Genomic DNA, 22,743 nt, shown 5'->3' on the forward strand with positions numbered 1-22,743 from the left:
CAGTCTAATACCAAACCACCTTTCTGGCCTCATTTCCCAACACCAATTTGATAGACTCTACTCTTCCACTATATATGGGCTACTCACTCTTTCCTGGACAGAGCTTATGATGCCACCTTCCTGCTTCCATGGCTCTGACCCCTTTCCTTATCCTTTCCTTAGATTCAAAGTCTCTCTCTTCCTCATGGCTCAGGATACATTCTCCTTGACTATCCAGGCAGTAGCTGTTTGACTATGACCACAGCATTTTTACATCACGAGCCAGTATATACAAGTTTCACAATTCTACATTTAACTTTACTTCAAGCAACGCACTTTGGTATCTTCTATTCTATTCTACTTCTTTTTCAAATGACTCACTAAAATGACTGCATAGACTACTTAATGGGTTTCAACATTCAGTTTGAAAAACAATTTTAATGTATCCTTCTAGACATTAATTGTTAACTTATCATACATATCCTGGTATTGAAAGAGGCAACTTATAACTACCAAACTACAATGGCCTTAACCTTAAGGATAGGACAGGGTATCTTATACTTCGTTTTATCTACCATGATGTCAAACACAGTATTTATTAATTCTTACTGAAGAGAAAGACTGATATTACACACAGCTATCATATTTATGATCAGATACGATCATGACTGACTGTTTTGTGTTCCCATCAACTTGTTTCAAATTGTAGTTATGATGGTCAAAATGGCTAGTTTTTAATAACACTTTGATCTATACTTTCTGCCTTCCTACCTTACAGGATTAAACAATGGTTTTGCATAGTGGGAGAACACAGTAAGTACTCAATAAATGCTCATTTTCACCATTCCTTCAAAGGTATAAGAAAACCTCTATATGGAGGACACCTATTACCATTCACTGGGCATGCTTCTCTTTTATCACAAATACTCGGGTACTTCTGCTCTGCCTAGGAAGGCATTGTAAGTCCAGTATCCTCATGTGGTCCTTTTAGCTTTGCCAAAGTGGGGATAAGAGTAAGCCTTTTGTTTCAATGGAATGACAACTATTAGGGTTAAATGGCCTCTCCTGCTGTCAGCACTAAGGTTCTTGATCATTAAAGTCCTATTAAAGTTGTTGACTCTTTCAAAAACATCTTCAGTAATTTGAATTAAGAAAATGAAAAAGCAATGAAGCGATCTAAAATCTGTACTGAATGGTTTCTTCTCTGGCAAAAGACCCAACTTATAAGATAAGCCAATGGGGCAATGTAAATTCTTAATTTTCAAATCTCAAAGACTCAAAAGTAAAATTAATTTTACCATGAGATGATTCACATAGGCTCCTGAGGAATGCAGAACAGCTAAAGGTATTCTACTTCCCTTTACTTCTACCTCCTGAGCCTGTTACGACCTCTTGTAGGTCTAGAGGGACAGGGTGAATACACAGGTAACAAATGTTCTGTACCGCCTAGACCAGGCTCAGTGTAACCATCAAGGTTTTAGGCAGAAAAAGAAACCCACGACCTATCCAAGAAAGAATCTGAATTTCTTTATCAGGTCTGAAACTACCTAAAAGCTCCCTAATGGGCTATAGGCATCTTGGGGTAATTGTGGGCCAGAGCAAACTACTCTGTGCTCGCCAGACCCTCTGAAATCTGGGAGTACGAACCTCCAGATTTGTTGGCTATTGTCTCCTCAAGGCCAGACCCAGGGCTTCAACAATCTTAGGGCTCTGTTTAAGACAGCCATCTGGGGACTTCTCTGGTGGCACAGTGGTTAAGAATCTGCCTGCCAATGCAGGGGACATAGGTTTGAGCCCTGGTTCAGGAAGATCCCACATGCCGCGGAGCAACTGGGCCCGTGTGCCACAACTACTGAGCCTGCGCTCTAGAGCCCATGAGCCACAACTACCGAGCCCGAGTGCCACAACTACTGAGCCCGAGTGCCACAACTACTGAAGCCCGTGCGCCTAGAGGCCGTGCTCCACAACAAAGAGAAGCCACCACAATGAAAAGCCCGCGCACCGCAATGAACAGTAGCCCCCGCTCTCTGCAACTAGAGAAAGCCTGCAAGCAGCAACGAAGACCCACCTCAGCCAAAAATAAATAAATAAATAGATAGATAAATTTTTAAAAAAAGATAGCCATCTGGAATTACTCTGTCATTCACTAACAATTTAAAATCATCTACTCTAATTCTCACTGCATTGCCCCAGTAAAAAAAAAAACCACTAACTTGGAGTAGCTTTACATGCAAGATTTTAGAACTAAGCTTTTTAAAAAAACTTTTGATATGAACATATTGTATGTAGAGGGACAAAATTTCAAAAATATGACTTGCTTCAGGAATATCTTTTCAGAATGAAAACAAAATCAAATCACTCTTTTGACAGTGAATTACTTTTCTCAAATAAGCTCACACTCAAAAGCAAATGAAAGGTAAAGCCAAAATTCTATTTATTTTAAAGGATGCCAAATCTACATTAACTTTTTATTTAATATGTCAAATAAAAACACTGCCTTAGAAAAGAGGATCATTAAATAGAACTGGGTGGGGGCCTAAAAAGTGTAATAGCAATACAGGCTTAAATATTAAAAATATTCTTGTGCTGCTTTCCTGCTCTTTGGCTAAAACATCCCCCCCCCTCCCTTTAAATCATCCTGTGTCTACCAATATTTTTGTTTTCTTGTTAGATCCACTTTTCAGAAGTGGAGTATAGGTTATTCAACTGGATTCTTCCTTTAACACTCATCCTCTGACACATTCCACTAAATTAGAGATTTATTTATATTGATAAATATCCCTTTTAAAAACAAATATATCTTGGAAAGGTTAATTCTATATTACCTTTCAACCTCAAAGAAGAGAGGGAGGGAGGACGAAAGAACAGGAGGGAAGACGGGAGAGAGGAGAAGACATAATTTGAGAAATAAAGACATCTAGGACTATCAGAAGAGGACAGAAAAGGATGAGTGAACCATGCCTTAAGAGAGGTAGGGTAGGAAACCAGCCAGAAAGTCTTAGACCTAAGTAAATAAAACGGAAACAAAAAGCCCGCACTGGAGAGAGCAGAGATCAGGTACAGTCCAGGTGATAAAAGCCACACATGCTACTCCAGTGCTACAGACAAATACTAGATTAAACAATTTACAGGGCATATCAAAGTAATACTATGGGTATAAGGTTATCAATAAGTCAGAATTGATATACAGAATGCATTGAATGAAGTTTACTCAAAGATTTTAAAAGCTCAATTCCAAATACTTTACTAAACAGTCTCTTTACTCTCGTGTTAAACAAAGGTTTTTGCTAGATTTCCAATGAGGGTATCCCAAGGGCCACATTCATGTGGGTGAAATAATTATAAAAGCCACATGTTTATCAGTATTTAAAACATATGGCCCAAAAATACACTCTGTGCTCTAAAGGTCAAGAGAAGGTTTTATTTTTAGTATCTTCAAAGCTGTTACTTCTTAGTCTTTTTGCCATGTTTAAACTAGCCAGATACTTCCTTTAATATACTAGAAATATAAGACAGAAAAGAGACTCCTTAAAATAAAACATTTCCTGCCAAACTACTTTGCCTCTAACTAGCAAAACATTTTTGACTAGACCACTGAACTTTGCTCCAGTTTTATCCTTCATTCAGTATTAAAGCTATCATCTACTATACATGCATCAAACGCTAGACACCAAGGATACAAAATTGAACAAAACAGAATCCCTACCTTTGAGGTAGTCATAGTCATTTGGCAGAAAGAGACATATAAACAGATAATTATAAGACTACCTGATTAATTTTACAATAGGAGATATGAACAGAGCATTGTGCAAATAAAGTGGTAAAAGCCACTAAGTCAGCCTGGAGGAAAATGCTAAGCCTCTTCAAGAGGATTTGACATTTAAATTCATCTGCAATGAGGCAGTTGGGTTAGTCAATATGTAAGGGCCCTTCTATTTAAAAAAGGGCAGGACAAAAAGTTGAAGGTCATAGAGATCTTGTTTGTCAAAAATGGGTGGTACACCCAGCTATTCTACTTCTGGGTATTTATCCAAAGAACAGGAAAACAGTGATTTGAAAAGATATATGCACCCCTATGTTCATTGCAGCATTATCTACAGTAGTAAAGATATGGAAATAACCTCTACAGTAGTAAAGATATGGAAATAACCTAAGTGCTCATCAGTGGATTAATGGATGATGTGGCATGTATATGTATGTGTGTATACGCACACACACACACACACACACACATACATGCACACGAGGCAATAGTACTCAGCCATAAAAAAGAATGAAATTCTGCCATTTGTGACAACATGAATGGACCTTGAAGGTATATGCTAAGTGAAATAAGCCACACAGAGAAAGACAAATACCTATGATTTCACTTGTACGTGGAATCTAAAAAAACTAAACAAACAAAATAAAACAAAAACAAACCTATAGATACAGAGAACAGATTACTGGTTACCAGAGGGGAAGGAGGTTGTGGGGCAGGGTGCAATGGATGAAGGGGGTCAACTGTTTGGTGATCACTTTTTAGTGCATACAGATGTCGAATTATAGTGCTGTACATCTGAAACTTATATAATTAAAAAAATGGCTAATATAAACAATTCCAGTTTGTTGCTTATTACTTTAACCTCTGTACCAGAAAGAGAATATTTAGTCATTCAATCCTCATCTTCTCTCCCAAACTTGTCCTCTTCCTATATTCCTTTTTTCAGTAAATGATAATACAATCTAAAACTTAACCTTCCATAGCCAACTAATCACCAATTTCTATTGATTATATTCCATACTATTTCTTTATTCTGTCTACTTCTATCTCCAATGGCTACCATCATCTCTTACCTTGGAGGCTTCCAATGGCCTCCAAAGAGTTTTCTTGTCTCTGAGATCCCTTCTGCCAATCAGCCAATTCTTTACACTGTAGCCAAAGTGATCTTTCCAAAACCCAAATCTGATCATATGACAACCCACCTTAAAATCATTCAACTGCTCCTTACTGCTCTCAGAAAAAGTCCAAACTCTTCAGCGTAACTGTCAACATCTGGCCTGGCTTGCCTCATGCTACCATCTTTTATACTCATACTGAACCTCTTGCAGTTTCCTCAATAAACAGTGCTCACTATCCTCTGGAAAGCCTTCTAAGACTCCCTCAAGAGAGAATCAGGTGACCTTCAAAAATGATCTTTCAGCATCCTCTGCTTCTCCATCATCATACTTACCACACTATACAGTATTTTAATTACTTATCTTTCTCTCCCAGGAAGCTATAAATTCCTTAAGGTCATAAGCTGCCTTACACATTCTTGTATTTACTATGTAAAGCATTACGCCTGCCTGGCACTGACATATAGATGGTGCAAGATAAAGATTTGTTGAATGCATGAATGAATGAATGAATGAACTGCAAAGAAAGAGAAATTCAATATCCTACAATTTGCCATAATAGTTATCAGCTACATTACAGAAACCTAATCCTTTAGCAAGACCATATTTAAGCCATGAGCCTATCACAATTAACCCGTTGAGACAGAAATAAAAAACGCTCAACATAAACTCAAAGTTCAAATAAATTTAGAGTATATTTATGTCTGCCAGTTTAGATAGCGTATGCGGACCACTTTTTGGAGAGAATACACATATATCAGAATCATGATATGTTACACATGTAAAAAAGTTATAACTACATATGCAATATGTTTTCACAGGTCAAATATTGAGTTTGCTTTTTAACATATATGAAAGCTGCACCTCATCACTGACTCACCGATTCTTTTCCAGTTCATTGTGTGTAGACCTAAAAGGGAGGAAAAAAGGGGGAAAAAAAGAGTATTAGCCATGTTTTGTTGCTGAGGCTATAGAAAGGGGGATTAGTTTAGGTACTGCTAAATAAATTCACACAGTTAATTTATTTAACAATGCAATACATGGTCAGACTTCTATCTATCTCACTCATCAAGAAGAAATAGTCTATGTTCATTAAGACTGTTCATTCAGGTATACTGTTTTCAGTTAACAACTCTAAATATTTTGAAATTAGGATCTCGTTGTCATTTTTAATAAAATTGATACTAGCACATATTCTCTTGCCTACTTCTAGGGTCCTACGTTTTACTGATTTGTAGACATCATATTAGAAATTTTAATTCAAACATAATCCCATTTTTTTTGTTTAAAGAAAAAGGTATATGTACTTCCGTGTCCTCTTCTATCTCCATTTACCTACTCCTAAACATAGGGAGAGAAAAAGTTTTGGCCACCACAGAAGCTGAAACAGGCTTGCCTTATTGCTAAGTGATACAGACAAATTCAAGTCTTCTTTCCTTGAATGTGAAACATAAACCAAAAAAAGTTATACAAGGGAAAAAAATAACATGAAGAGAAGAAAATATATTAATAAAATAAAAAACACATTTTTAAAAGACTGGGAGGATACACCTCAAAATGCTAATAACAATGGTTGTCTTCTCTTTGTGACTTTTTTTCATTTTACTTATTAGTATTTGTTATAATAATACTTACCATCTATTGAACAAGCTGAGTGTCTGCTAAACAGTTAACATACGTTACCTCATTTTATCCTCCAAACAACCCTCATTTTATAAACAAGAATACTGAGGCTCAGAGAGGTAAAGAGACATGCTCTTGTCCCAAGAATATAAGTTGCAACCATGATTTAAGCCCACGTCTTTGTTACTCCAAACCCCAAGTTCTTAACCACTCAGTGACAAGCAATACTGAAGAGAGGTTAATGGCACAGACTCTAAGGCCTGACTGACTGGGTTCAAATATTGTGTGGCCTTTTAAAAGTCCCTTCATTTCTCTGTGCTCAGTTTTCTCATCTACAAAATATGAAAAATAACAGTACTTGCCTCATATGATTGTTATGAGGAATAAACAAGTTTATGTTGAACATCAAAATATAACAAACTCTACCTAAAGTTAGCTACTATTAGAATTATGTTATACTAAGTTCTCTTGAATAAATGTATTAATTTTTACAATAGTTTAGCATTAACAATAACGGAATTTTATAAAGGAAAACTTAAGTTCCTGTCATCAGAACTGAAACTTTAAGCATTTAATATATTCTCCTTAATATCAAAAGCCTTCAGATTATTATATTACTGATTACTTTAATCTGATTTATTATTTTAATGGATATTTAATAATCAAATTTCTAAACTTTAACAATAAGAATATTTTTGTCAGTCTCATAATTTGTGGAAATTTTACCCACTGTCTTAGTTCAAGAGCCAAAAGGCTTCTTTGAATTACTGTCTACTGTCCACCTTTTGCTTTCTTAGCAGTTTCATAAGGTCCAAGTGACACAGGATGAAAAAGACTGATGTTCCTTTTTTTTTTAAACATCTTTAATGGAGTATAATTGCTTTATAATGGTGTGTTAGTTTCTGCTTTATAACAAAGCAAATCAGCTCTACATATACATATATCCCCATATCTCCTCCCTCTTGCGTCTCCCTCCCACCCTCCCTATCCCACCCCTCTAGGTGGTCACAAAGCACCGAGCTGATCTCCCTGAGCTATGTGGCTGCTTCCCACTAGCTATCTATTTTACATTTGGTAGTATATATATGTCCATGCCACTCTCTCACTTTGTCCCAGCTTACCCTTCCCCCTCCCCGTGTACTCAAGTCCATTCTCTACGTCTGCGTCATCATTCCTGTCCTGCCCCTAGGTTCTTCAGACCCTTTTTTTTTTTTAGATTCCTAATATATGTGTCAGCATACGGTATTTGTTTTTCTCTTTCTGACTTACTTCACTCTATATGACAGACTCTAGTTCCATCCACCTCACTACAAATAACTCAATTTCGTTTCTTTTTATGGCTGAGTAATATTCCATTGTATATACGTGCCACATCTTCTTTATCCATTCACCTGTCGATGGACACTTAGGTTGCTTCCACGTCCTGGCTATTGTAAATAGAGCTGCAACGAATATTGTGGTACATGACTCTTTTTGAATTATGGTTTTCTCAGGGTATGTGCCCAGTAGTGGGATTGCTGGGTCGTATGGTAATTCTATTTTTAGTTTTGTAAGGAGCCTCCATACTGTCCTCCATAGTGGCTGTATCAACTTACATTCCCACCAACACTGCAAGAGGGTTCCCTTTTCTCCACACCCTCTCCAGCATTTACTGTTTGTAGATTTTTTTGATGATGGCCATTCTGACTGGTGTGAGGTGATACCTCATTGTAGTCTGATGCTCATTTTTAAGAGATTATCTTAATAAAAAAACATCTCTCTCTCTCTCTCGAGATGTAAAAAAAAATCTCAGGATGCTTTAAGAGTTCAGACAAATTAATGGCAAGGATATGTATGACTCAGATGGGAGAAACAATAAAAACACAGAACTTTTAGTATAACACAAGACTCAGACTTCAAAACTCAATAAATAAATTACAACCAAATCTCTACCACCTATAAGTATTTATAAAAAGGTTTAAGTTCTTTTTTGTTTGATGAAATGTCAAAGTAAATCAATAAGTTAGAAGAGGGAAAAGGTGTATTTTAAAGAGATTTAAAGCAAAAAAATATTGTCCAAAATTTGAACGTGTAATCAATAATAAAATTTCCCACCCACCCCCTCTTAGTAAGTTTTGGTTTAACTGCCTTAATCTGAGAAGAAAACTCAGAACAAGTAAAACAAAAACAATGAAATACTATAGTAAGGGGACCTCCCTGGTGGCACAGTGGTTAAGAATCTGCCTACCAATGCAGGGGACATGGGTTCGAGCCCTGGTCTGGGATGATCCCACATGCCTTGGAACAACTAAGCCCGTGCGCCACAACTACTGAGCCTGCGCTCTAGAGCCCACGAACCACAACTACTGAAGCCCGCGTGCCTAGAGCCCGTGCTCCACAACAAGAGAAGCCACCGCAATGAGAAGCCCGCGCACCGCAACGAAGAGTAGCCCCCGCTCGCCGCAACTAGAGAAAGCCCAACGCAGCAACGAAGACTCAACACAGGCAAAAATAAATTAATTTTTTAAATTAACACTCCCAAACTCATTCTATGAGGCCACCATCACCCTGATACCAAAACCAGACAAAGATACTATGAAAAAAGAAAATTACAGACCAATATCATTGATGAATATAGATGCAAAAATCCTCAAAAAAATACTAGCAAACAGAATCCAACAACACATTAAAATGATCATACACCATGATCAAGGGGGATTTATCCCAGGGGTGCAAGGATTCTTCAATATACGTAAATAAATCAATGTGATACACCATATTAACAAATTGAAGAAGAAAAACCATATGATCATCTCAATAGATGCAGAAAAAGCTTTTGACAAAATTCAACACCGATTCATGGTAAAAAACTCTCCAGAAAGTGGGCATAGAGGGAACCTACCTCAACATAATAAAGGCCATATATGACAAACTCACAGCAAACATCAGTCTCAATGGTGAAAAACTGAAAGCATTTCCTCTAAGATCAGGAACAAGACAAGGATGTCCACTCTCACCACTATTATTCAACATAGTTTTGGAAGTCCTAGCCACGGCAATCAGAGAAGAAAAATAAAAGGAATACAAATTGGAAAAGAAGAAGTAAAACTGTCACTGTTTGCAGATGACATGATACTGTACATAGAGAATCCTAAAGATGCCACCAGAAAACTACTAGAGCTAATCAATGACTTTGGTAAAACTGCAGGATACAAAATGAATACACAGAAATCTCTTGCATTGCTATACACTAATGATGAAAAATCTGAAAGAGAAATTAAAGAAACACTCCCATTTACCACTGCAACAAAAAGAATAAAATACCTAGGAATAAACCTACCTATGGAGACAAAAGACCTGTATGCAGAAAACTATAAGACACTGATGAAAGAAATTAAAGATGATACAAACAGATGGAGAGATATACCATGTTCTTGGATTGGAAGAATCAATATTGTGAAAATGACTATACTACCCAAAGCAATCCACAGATTCAATGTAATCCCTATCAAATTACCAATGGCATTTTTTACAGAACTAGAACAAAAAATCTTAAAATTTGTATGGAGACACAAAAGACCCCGAAAGCCAAAGCAGTCTTGAGGGAAAAAAATGGAGCTGGAGGAATCAGATTCCCTGACTTCAGACTATACTACAAAGCTACGGTAATCAAGACAATACAGTACTTGAACAAAAACAGAAATATAGATCAATGGAACAGGACAGAAAGCCCAGAGATAAACCCATGTACCTATGGTCAACTAATCTATGACAAAGGAGGCAAGGATATACAGTGGAGAAAAGACAGTCTCTTCAATAAGTGGTGCTGGGAAAACTGGACAGCTACATGTAAAAGAATGAAATTAGAACACTCTCTAACACCATACACAAAAATAAACTCAAAATGGATTTTGATTACCTACATGTAAGACTGGACACTATAAAACTCTTAGAGGAAAACATAGGAAGAACACTCTTTGACATAGATCACAGCAAGATCTTTTTTGATCCACCTCCTAGAGTAATGGAAATAAAAACAAAAATAAACAAATGGGACCTAGTGAAACTTAAAAGCTTTTGCAAAGCAAAGGAAACTATAAACAAGACGAAAAGACAACCCTCAGAATGGGAGAAAATATTTGCAAACGAATCAACGGACAAAGGATTAATCTCCAAAATATACAAATGGCTCATGCAGCTCAATATTAAAAAAACAAACAACCCAATCCAAAAATAGGCAGAAGACCTAAATAGACATTTCTCCAAAGAAGACATACAGATGGCCAAGAAGCACATGAAAACCTGCTCAACATCACTAATCATTAGAGAAATGCAAATCAAAACTACAATGAGGTATCATCTCACACCAGTTACAATGGGCATCATCAGAAAACCTACAAACAACAAATGCTGGAGAGGGTGTGGAGAAAAGGGAACCCTCTTGCACTGTTGGTGGGAATGTAAATTGATACAGCCACTATGGAGAACAGTATGGAGGTTCCTTAAAAAACTAAAAATAGAACTACCACATGACCCAGCAATCCCACTACTGGGCATATACCCAGAGAAAACCATAATTCAAAAAGACACATGCACCCCAATGTTCATTGCAGCAGTATTTACAACAGCCAGGTCATGGAAGCAACCTAAGTGCCCATCAACAGACGAATGGATAAAGAAGATGTGGTATATATATATATATATATATATACAATGGAATATTACTCAGCCATAAGAAGGAACGAAATTGGGTCATTTGTAGAGACGTGGATGGATCTAGAGACTGTCATACAGAATGAAGTAAGTCAGAAAGAGAAAAACAAATATCGTATTTTAACGCATATATGTGGAACCTAACAAAATGGTACAGATGAACCGGTTTTCAGGGCAGAAATAGAGACACAGATGTAGAGAACAAACATATGGAAACAAAGGGGGGAAACTGGTGTGGGGGGTGGTGGTGGTGGGATGAATTGGGAGATTGAGATTGACATGTATACACTAATATGTATAAAATGGATAACTGATAAGAACCTGCTGTATAAAAAAATAAATAAAATTCAAAAATTCAAAAAAAAAAGAAGCATGAACCATGAAAGATAAACATGTAAACTGTACTTCATCAAAATTTAAAACTTTTGTTTTTCAAAAGACACTGTTAAGAAAATGACAAAGGCAAACCACTGAGGAGAAAACATTTGTAAACCACATATGTAACAAAGAACTTGTATCCAGAATTTACAAAGAACTCTTACAACTCAATAAGAAAACAAACAACTAAATAAAATAAAAAGCAAAAGACACAGACCCTTCACCAAAGAAGATATATCAATGGCAAACAAACACACAATAAGATATTCAAAATCACTAGGAAAATGCAAAATAAAACACAGTGAGATACTACAACACACCCACTAGAATGGCTAAAATTTAAAAGACTGACAATACCAAGTGCTATCCAGGATCTGGAGCTACTGGAAGTACCCTACACTGCTAGTCAGGATGTAAAATGGTACAGTCACTTTGGAGAATGGTTTGGTAGTTTCTTTATAAAGTTATATATACACTTACTATGTGACCCAGAATTCTACTCCTAGGTAGCTAAGAAAAATGAAAACATATGTCCACAGAAAGACCTGTTCATAAAAGTATGTAGCATCTTTACTTATAATAGCTAGAAACTATATACAACCTAATGTCTATCAACTGGTAAATGAATAAACAAACTGTGGCATATTCATACAATGGACTCAGCAATATAACGGACTTAGCTACTGATTCATAGGACAACAGGAATGAATTTCAAACAACATCATGCTAAGTGAAAGAAGTCAGACACGGAATAGTATATACATGATTCCATTTATATGAAATTCCAGAAATGGCAAAACTGTAGTGACAGAACAGATCAGAAGGTGGAGATTAGAAACTGACTATAGAGGCATGAGGTAATAATATTTTGAGATGATAAAAAAAAGTTCTGTATCATAATTGTGTTGGGGGTTGCATGACTGTATACACGTCTAGTCACTGACTCATACACTAAAAATTGAGGAATTTTACTGTATAGAAATTACACTGCATCAAAAAATTTTTTTAAAGTTATAAACCTCATCCTACAATTGAGGCAATACTCTAATCTACCACAAAGTATTCAGGAATGAGACTAAAACATCAATTCCTTATTCTAGAAGACTAATAATACAAATTACTAGAAAGTGCATAATTTAAAAACATAAGCGCTTTGGGGAATATCTGTTCTTTCATCTACTTAAATTTATTTTTCATTTCTGGCATATGATTAATCTGCTGTCAGTCAAGAGTATAGACAGTCAAATCTTCATCTTCATAACAGGAAGTCAACAGATAACAAGCAGGATAAGTTCCTAATTTAGAAATATGAAAGCAAACAGTAGAAGAAACTGTTAAATTATTGCAAGTGGTAGCCTCTAGGAAGCAGAAATTGGATGGGGAGAGATGAGGCAGAGGAATGTTATTTTAATTTGTAAGCCATTTAGTGTTAACTAACTTTTATCTTAGTGCCAGAAATTAAGACGCATCTAAATACATACTAAAGTTATACAATATTTGTGAAATAATCACTTCTTAGGTAAAAGCAATATTGGGAACTACAGAGAATTTTCAAGATTAAAATGACTGCTCTTAAACAAATTTTCAAAAGTTAAAACAAGGCATTTAAAAAGACAAACCACTAATTACCTAGACTGCTTCATTATTTGATTCTATTACAGAGCAACATTCTAAAAATCTTTGAAAATGGAAAAAATATCAGTGATTTCCTAAATCACTGGACTTCCAAATTGTAATTCAGTATTTCAGGAAGGAGTCAGGCATGAAATAAACATTCAGTAGATATTTGTTGAAGGAAAAAAAAACCCAAATGGTACCATAATTAATAGCACTACTCATAATAGAAAGCCCATAGATCCCAATTTTCATTGTTAGTATACTCCATTCCTCACTATAGTACTAGAAGCAGACACAGATGTTATACATATATCTATTTCAAAGAATCCTCCTGTCTAAGGGAAATATATCACATAGAAAAGTGATTCTCAAAGGGAGTAAGGGAGGAGAGGTTGGCAGGATAGCTGAATTTTCCTTGTTCTGGTTGCTGCAGGAGAGTGGAAGTGCCTTCTTCCAACTGACTACACTCCCTACTCCTTATTGGTTTATTTCAAGTTTTAAAGGAATCAATGCTGTGATCATTGTAATGAATAGAAATAACAAATCACTATGTTGTACACTGGGAACTAACATAGTGTTGTTGGTCAATTATACTTCAAAAACATAGTGTTGTTGGTCAATTATACTTCAAAAACAATCAAACTCATAGAAAAAGAGATCAGATTTGTGGTTATCAGAGGCCGGGGGTGACGGGAGGGGTAATTGGATGAAGGCAGTCAAAATATTTAAATTTCCAGTTATCAGATAAATAAGTACCAGGGATGTAATGTACAACATGATTAATATATTAACACTGCTGTTTGTAATACATGAAAGTTGTTAAGACAGTAAATACTAAGAATTCTCATCACAAGGAAAAGAATTTTTTTCTTTTTATTTTGTATCTGTATGAGATGATAGACGTTCCCTAAACTTATTGTGATAATAACTTCATGATGTAAGTCATTATGCTATACACCTTAAATTTATATAGCACTGTATGTCAATTATATCTCAATAAAACTGGAAGAAAAAAATAAAGGAAACATTGCTTAATATTCATTCATTCATTCTACCTTTAGTTCTTTTTATCATTTGTCATATGTCCAAGACCCTTCATTATCTTACTGCAATAAATAAGATAGGCAATCTTTTTTTTAAGTTTTATTGATACATACTATAAAATTCACCCATTTTAAGTGTACAATTCAATGAGCTTTTGTAAATTTACGTATTTGTGTAACCATTACCACATTCCACTTTTAGAACACTTCTATCACCCCAAAAGTCCCCTCATGTCCATTTGCAGTCAATCTCCACTCCCACCCCTCACCCACTGCTGATCTGCTTTCTATCTCTATAGTTTTGCCTTATAAATTTCATATAATGGAATTATGCAATATGTACTCTTATGTATCTGACTTTGTTTACATAAGTTTTTTGTGGTTCATCCATTTTGTCATATGTATGAGTATTTTTTCTTTTTTATTGCTGGGTAGTATTCCATTGTACAATATACTATATTTTGTTTATCCATTCACTAGCTGATGGACATTTCAATTGCTTCCAGCTTTTGGTGATTATGAATAATGCCATGACCATGCATGTTCAAGTCTTCCTGTGGACTCCTGTAGAATAAGAGACCTTCATCTTACAGGACAGTGCCTCACACTTGTTACACTTTACCACTAACAGCCAAATGATTTTTCACATTTGTGGCCAACAGTATGAAGCACATACTGATACTTAATAAATTAATATTAAATCCCTACTGATACTTAAAATGTTTGTTAAAAGAATAAAAGAAACATGTTACTCAGCTATTTCTGATAATATGGGTCTTAACCTCAAATGCTAAAAAACAAAAACAAAAACAACTTTGTCTCCAATGAGTTTACCTGCTACAAATAAACTGACGATTAGAATAAAGATATTAAACATCCCTAGATCAGTTTTGTACAAAACAATCAATTAAGCCTAAGTTTCTCTAAAAGTCTTCTCAAAACTATATCAACATTTCATTAAAAAGTACCTTCAGGTCTACATAATCATGCTCAAAGTATTCAGCCATTCATTTACTTAGTAAGGCTTTATTGAGTGCCTACACTGGGAATATAAGTACTCTAAAATTTCAAAGTCTCTTCCCTCATGTAGCTCATATTCCATCATCCAATTTTTGCAAAAAGTAAAAATAACAAAAATAGCAAAAATAACGCAGGACTTACTAAGAAAATTGCAACTATATACCATACACTATGGCACTATATTCTTAGAATGTTAGATAACCACCACGTAATTCTTTTAAACTAATTTCTACACACTTAAGCATGTTTAAATTTTATACAAATAAATCATTTTGTTTCTTTAAACAGTCAGTGGATTAAATATGGTGTTTGTGATAAATTCCATTAAAATATTAGACTCTGAGCTTTTGGTAACCCCCCCCTCCCAGCAATAAACAATGATTCTATACAAAAATGAGATTCAAATACTTCTTTTTGACTAATAGTGCTATTTTCAGGAAAGTAACCTGCCTTCCAAAGGACAACTGATTGGGTAACATATTAAAATGATAAAATTAAGTACACCAAAACTTAAGAGCCAGGCCTAGAAATCTAAATTTTAAATTGTAACTTATGTGCATTTACTGTTACCAACAAAGACTACAAAAAACCATCCAACAGACTAAGTATTAATGACAATACACTATCCAGAGTTTTTGTGGAGACTAAAGATCACTTTTGTTCTGTTGTTCCTATAGAAGATATATACTATCACACAGGACTATGGTGATCGAAATTAAAAACCTGAAAATTTACTTCTTCTAATACCAAGGCAAACTTACCACATTTTACTCTCTAGTCTCTTTTATTACATGAGAGGAAAGGTTCTTTATAGCTCCTCAAAAAGAATCCTAAATTGCCCCTGTCTAATTAATCAAAATAAGAGTAAAGGAAAATCAGTTGCTTTATCAAAATACATGACTGACTAAAGACTAAAATTATATTCTTCTATAATTTAAAAATGCTCGTTTCAAATGGCTTCAAAGCGCTCGTCATGTGGCCTCCACAAATGGTGTTTACATAGTGTTCTCAAAAGACTAGCAAAAATATTTCCCATGATAAACAAAGACAAGGAAATAAATACCACATGGAAACCCTTTTATCCAATGTCATAACACTAAATAAAAAGAAAATCCGTAACACTTTCCCCTGAAATGTATGCAGTAACATTAATAACAAAATTATCTACTAAACCAAATATTTTCTCTTATAAGAAATTCATTACTTAGATAAAACATAAGGAATTTCTCTCTAATACTATGTGGTGGAATCCCTATGTCTCCTTGAATGCACATTAAATTTAATCAATGAACAAGTATATATTGTGAATCTATAGCATTTCCATAATAACCTTTTTCTATAAATTTAAGCTATTTACTCTCTGTACCATCATCCAACATAAATAAAAATGGCCCTGTCTATAACATCTTGCTGATTTGTATTATTTATCATTTTTACTATATACACTATCTTTCCAAATATACCACTAGCTCCTCTATGGTAGGGAAGCATGTACAGCAATAGTTCTATATCTATAGTGTAAGTTCAATAAATTTGATTACAAATTATTTTAAGAGAGCAGTTTCAATAGCTAGCAAATAAGGAAGCAAATTGCAAAGGGTAAAAAAGAACCCTGGTGGTAAGGCATTAAAACAGCAGGTGCAGACCACACGTTTCAGGCATTTCCCAGAGCAGAAAAGGAGAACAGTAAAACACATAAATTTCAGGTTATAGTCACTGAGTCTTAGTTTTTAAGTAAATTATTACTAAGGACTGTTTGCTGATTCCAGAGAAACAAATTGCAGGGATTTCTCTCATCTTCTAGTTGTACTGTGCATACCAGTCCAGTTTCCTTATCAAAAAAATAGAGAAATAAATTCCACTTCACCTCACAGAAATGTTCTGAAATTCAAAAGAAATAATAATGTATGTTAAAGGGCTTTGCACACAAGTAGCATATTAAATGCAAGGTGTTATTGAAGATGGATTCTACCCTTTGATCCAACAATTCTAATTCTTCATGTTTATCCTAAGGATGTAGGTGGACAAATGCACAAAAGTATCTGTACAAAGATGTTCATAGTAGCCCTGCATGGCATGAAAAAGTAGTGTAAAATTAACATTTTAAATGTCATTAACAGGGACGTCCCTGACAGTCCAGTGGTTAAGAATCTGCCCTCCAATGCAGGGAACAGGGGTTCGATCCCTAGTCGGGGAACTAAGATCCCACATGCCACAGGGCAACCAAGCCTGCATGCCACAACTACTGAGCCCGCATGCTCTGGAGCCCATGGGCCACAACTAGAGAGAAGCCTGTGTGCCGCAACAAAGAGTGCGCCCACCACAACAAAAGAGCCCGCGTGCCACAACTAAGACCCAGTGCAGCCAAATAAATAAATAAATATTTTTAAAAACGTCATTAACAGATGGTTGGCTTAACAAATTATGGTACACACATGAAGTAGAATATCATGCTGTAATTAAAAACGACTTAACAGATGTGTATGAACTTGAAAAAATGTTCAAGGTAAGTGAAAGCAGGATTGCAAAGGTTCACAACACTGAGATGCCTTCTTTCATCTTTCAAACTTGATCAGGTCCTCTATTATGGCCTTCACAGGATCTTCTATTTTTCTCTATTAAGCTCATCATAGTTTGAAATAATGTATTTATATGTTTACTTGATAACATGTGTTAGATGATAATGAAGATGGTATACATATGTGTACACACACACACACACACACGGGGAAGAAAAGTCTGCCAGTGTTTTAAAATGTCAGAAGCCAAAATGAAAATAAAAACAATCTAAAAAAAATATGCATACTTAAATTACATTAGCACTATTGAACAGAAATGAGATCTGGATACATATTTTGTCAAACCACACCACAAAACCTCTTTGATTAGATTAGTATTGGGGAAACTGTCTTCACTTAAGAAATGACAAAGAATCATGCTACAATATATCCAAAAGGAGGCAATGCTGTTTAATTTGTAAGGAAAAAACTAGAAGAGAAAGCTTTCTTCAGGTTAACATTCCTGCCTGCTTAGAATTATGCATATACTGCTTAAAATCTGTCTTGATATTAAACTTAACCATCACTTATAGCTATAAGGCTTGGACAAAAATCCCTTAAGCATCTCTAGGCCACATGAGCTTTAACCATAAAATATATGATAATATCTTACCTTCATAAAACAGAGAGCTGTACCAGATGAAATCCTGAATTCCCTTTCTATGATTTGTGATCGTCTATATTACAGTATCACATAAATATTCTGGCGAAAGGCTTCTCATCAAATAGGAACAGAAGGAGTTGTCCTACCAACTTACAAGCCATGATCATGCAAGTCTCCTTCAAACGATACTTCCACAGGGGGATATATTCTTAAGAAACCCAACAACAGCAAACTTATGCTTCAATGAAGCATTTAATGGAAAATCTGAGTTTGTTGAGGTATATAAATAATTCTTGAGAATTTTTCATTTAAACTTGGTTTTAGTGGAAGACAGAATATCACAGAACACATCAGATCACATCACTCAACATTTGGAAAGTACGTGAAGAACAACACTAATATCATTAAGAGTTTAACTGCTACTAATTTCCACTTTTGTCCTGAAACTTTGGGAGTTCTCTACTGGACAAAAACTCAGCAACTAGTTATTTAATATAGAAAAATTGAAAAATATAGACTAAAAAGAAATTTCACAAAAATAAAAATAAGGTTTCATTCTATTATTCTGTGAACAAATAAGTACATGTTTAAGAATAACAACCGAAGATATATCTTAAATTACTTCCACTAGGGGGAAAAAAAACCCTCTACAACTATACTAGAAAAAGAATTCACCCCGCTCCTGCAAAACAAAACAAAAAAATCCCTAATAATCCATGAAGAAGACAGACAAAAAGGATACAAAGCTGAAAATATAACAGTACATCATTCCCTCTAAAATAAGACTAAAACATTTCATCATTCTGTAGTTTAAGAAAAGTTAAACTAAAGCCTTACAAGCAAAAGGAAAGTTTTGTTTTTTACGTCATCAATCTTAGCACATAGTACTGAAATACTGCAGCTGAAAAATGTAAGACATTTTTCATCAACTTGAAAATTCAACCGTAAATTGGTATAGGTATACCTTGGAGACATCATGGGTTTGGTTCCAGACCACTGCAATAAAGCGAATATCTCAATAAAGTGAGTCATACAAATTTTTTGGTTTCTCAGTGCACATAAAAGTTATGTTTACATTACACTATAGTCTTTTTTTTTTTTTTTTGGCTGCGTCGGGTCTTAGTTGCCGCACACTGGATCTTTGCTGAGGCATGCGAGATCTTTCCTTTCAGCACGCAGGCTTCTCTGTAGTTGTGACGTGCTGGGTTTTTTTTTTCTCTCTAGTTGTGGCGCTCGGGTTCCAGGGTGCGTGGGCTCTGTAGTTTGCAGCATGCGGGCTCTCTAGTGGAAGCGCACGAGCTCAGTATTTGTGGCACGCGGGCTTAGTTGCCTCACGGCATGTGGGATCTTAGTTCCCCAACCAGGGATCGAACCCGTGTCCTCTGCATTGGAAGGCGGATTCTTTACCACTGGACCACCAGGGAAGTTCCTACTATAGTCTATTAAATGTGCAATAGTATTATGTCTAAAAAAAAAAAAGTACATATCTCAATTCAAAAATATTGTTAAAAAATGCTTACCATCACTTGACAAGGCAGGGTTGCCACAAACCTTCAATTTGTAAAAAACACAATGTCTGTGACACACAATAGAGGGAAGTGCAAGAAAATGAGGTATGCCTGTACTTACTACTTTGTAGATCACCTTAAAATAATACAATTACTATATGTGTGTCACAAGCGCATACCAATATTTACTGCCAATATTTGACAGACTTACGGTTCTTTGCATATATGAGTTCTGATATCACTGAATTCTCATGACACAGGATGACAATAGTAGTCTTTAAAATTAATTGTAGCATTCTGTAGTCTACAATAACATACCTGTTTAAAAGAACTGGTAATCTGAAGATTTTTATTCTTCAAATACTATATATTGTTTTCCTTTCCAGATGTATTATCATTAATATCCTTCAGAACACAAAGTAATCAGAGTTTGCCAAAGCAGGAGTTGCACATTCTTCCATTATTTCTACTTACAGAGTCTAATATAATACTTGGCACAAAAGAAAAACTCAGTTCCAATTTAGGACAGTCTACTTGGAGTTTGAAAACCTTCCATTCTTCAAAAACCTGTACTGTGTACAGAGCACTGTGATGGGTACTGGGGATAAATCTTTAAGCAGAAGAGATTCAATCCTTGCCTTCATGGAGTTTTTAGTCCAATAAATGAGACATGAATTTATCAATCAGATAACTGTATTTCTATAGACTGTGATAAACAGTGAAGGAAAAGTAGGGATGCCATGAGGTATGTGAATACCTGCTCTACTTTGGCAGATGAGGAAAAGGCTTCCCTGAAGAAGTTATTATTGAGCTGAAGTAAGAGTGTAATTAGATAGAGGTAACATGGCAAAAGGGGAAGAAAAATGATTCTCAGAAGAGAACAGAGTATGTGCAAAGACCCTGAGGTAGGAGGAAACGTGGTATACTGAAGCAACTGAAGGAAGGCTAGCCAATATAATTCATCAGAATTATATTTGGGACAAGAGTGGTTGCAGGGATACCAGTCAGGAGGTCGCAACGGCTGTCCAGGTGAGGAGTGATAGTATCTTGGATTAGGAGGGTAGTAACGAAGCTAAGAGAAAAGGCAGGCTCAAGAGATATTTAGGAGGAAATCGGTGTTACGCTGAAGCCATGTACAGTAGTGTCAGTAGAGTTTTAAAGATGACAGATCTTAATATTTTTCAGTTGTGAGACCAAACAGTAAAGAAGCTGGGAATTTGAACTTATCTGATACTACTCAATAAGCCAGATAGCAACTGCAGCCAGTTCTCTAACAGCAATAACATCTTAGCAAGGATGATTTTTGGAAGTGTGCCAGAAGGCCATGAACCAAGACTACAGTAAAGTCAACCATGAATTTAAAAAATAATTATGTATTACAGATCCCACCTCCTAATTGTTAAAAGGATCCCAAATGATAAAATTACTGGGATTTTCAAGGTACATGCTTTTAAACTCACATTACATCACTCATTTTCTCTCCTTTTTACTTCTATGAAAGTAAGGTTTCAAGGCTTGGGAGAAAGGAGGAATAGGAATTTATAATATTATGAGTCAACTCTCAGCATAAATTTATAAAGTAACATTTTATATCAGGAATATTATATTATACCTGAGAATATTAGGGGGGGAAAAGTCAACCAACATTATATCTTAAGGATGCTACAATGTCAGGGAAACAAATGTCACTTTATGACATACAAGAGATCAATGTTCAAGACGCATAAGAACAGCAACTTCCATATAGGTAGCTTTTTGATCAGGAAAATAAGACGCATATACTCATCAACTCTATTCCTTTCCTTGTTTCAGATGACTAATAAATGAAAATTTTTACAAGTTTTCTTTCTTTCTGCTTTATGCAACCAGTATAATAAAATCTTTATTAAATCCTGTAATAGGCTTAAAGTTAACAGGGAGTCTACAGTGCTCCCTTACAAATGAAACAACAACACTATCTCCCAAGTACCCCAGTATTAGAATTTGATCCCTGGTTCCCTACTCCATGAAGCAGAAATCTTAAATGGTAAGGAGAAATAATTTCTAGTATTCCAGTTTAACATACTAGTTCTCATCTAAAGGCCCCACCCTAAATCCCACACATGGGTCGACCTTGAGATAATATATCCTAAAATCTCTTTTTCTTTCTCTCTCTCTTTTTTTTTCTTTCTTACTATTTATATTCCCATGAAAAATTACTTTACTTAGTCTTAGGTGGTCCAATGTACACGTAATTATTTTCCCTTGGGTACTAAGAACAACATGGCATACTTGTAGTGTTATAAATTTTCTGACATGCTGTGCTAAAATACACAGTAATTAGCAATGTGGTCCCACACACAATAGTAGAATCCTGACAAGAACACTAGCATGAAAGAGAAACATCACTTAGTCAAAACCCCAAGCTAAGCAAAGTATAAGTCAACAGATGACAAAGACATTAATGACCTGTAACATAACTGGTAAAATCTAGAAATACACATCTTATTTATACCTCTATAATCCTTGAGTTGTTAGTAAAAATGTCACATTTGCAATGATGGGGTGGTGTACTGAATAACCAATATAGTAACTGATCTCTAAAACTGTCAATAAATCAGTGTCACAGAACTTCAGGGGAAGGCGGGACCTTGGTGAGTACATAGTTCATCCCTCAATTTACTATGATGACAGTAAAGGACAGAGAAAAAATGTAATGAGATCATATACTTGATTTCTAGAAAGTAGGAAACAATAAATACTTGCAGCATGGCAGAATCCACGTTTGGTTTCCTACCTGGTATTTCTCCCATGTCTCAAAGTTAAAAAAAAATTTTTTTTTTAATCTACACATGGATTGGAAA

General features: G+C 35.4%; 1 protein-coding gene across 3 annotated transcripts in view; it reads right to left on the bottom strand.

Moving 5' to 3' along the window:
• Nucleotides 1-22,743, bottom strand: part of MXI1 (MAX interactor 1, dimerization protein) — an 85,848-nt gene that overhangs the window by 41,927 nt on the left and 21,178 nt on the right. For 2 of the 3 annotated variants that reach the window (XM_036828785.1, XM_036828787.1), the window contains exon 3: nucleotides 5,738-5,767. The exons of the other annotated variant lie outside the window; for it this stretch is intronic. In XM_036828785.1, the coding sequence (XP_036684680.1) occupies nucleotides 5,738-5,767 (30 nt within the window). The remainder of the gene's footprint in view (nucleotides 1-5,737; nucleotides 5,768-22,743) is intronic. 3 annotated transcript variants of the gene reach the window in all.

This window comes from Balaenoptera musculus, chromosome 16 (genome assembly GCF_009873245.2).
Source record: "Balaenoptera musculus isolate JJ_BM4_2016_0621 chromosome 16, mBalMus1.pri.v3, whole genome shotgun sequence".
Lineage (NCBI taxonomy): Eukaryota > Metazoa > Chordata > Mammalia > Artiodactyla > Balaenopteridae > Balaenoptera > Balaenoptera musculus.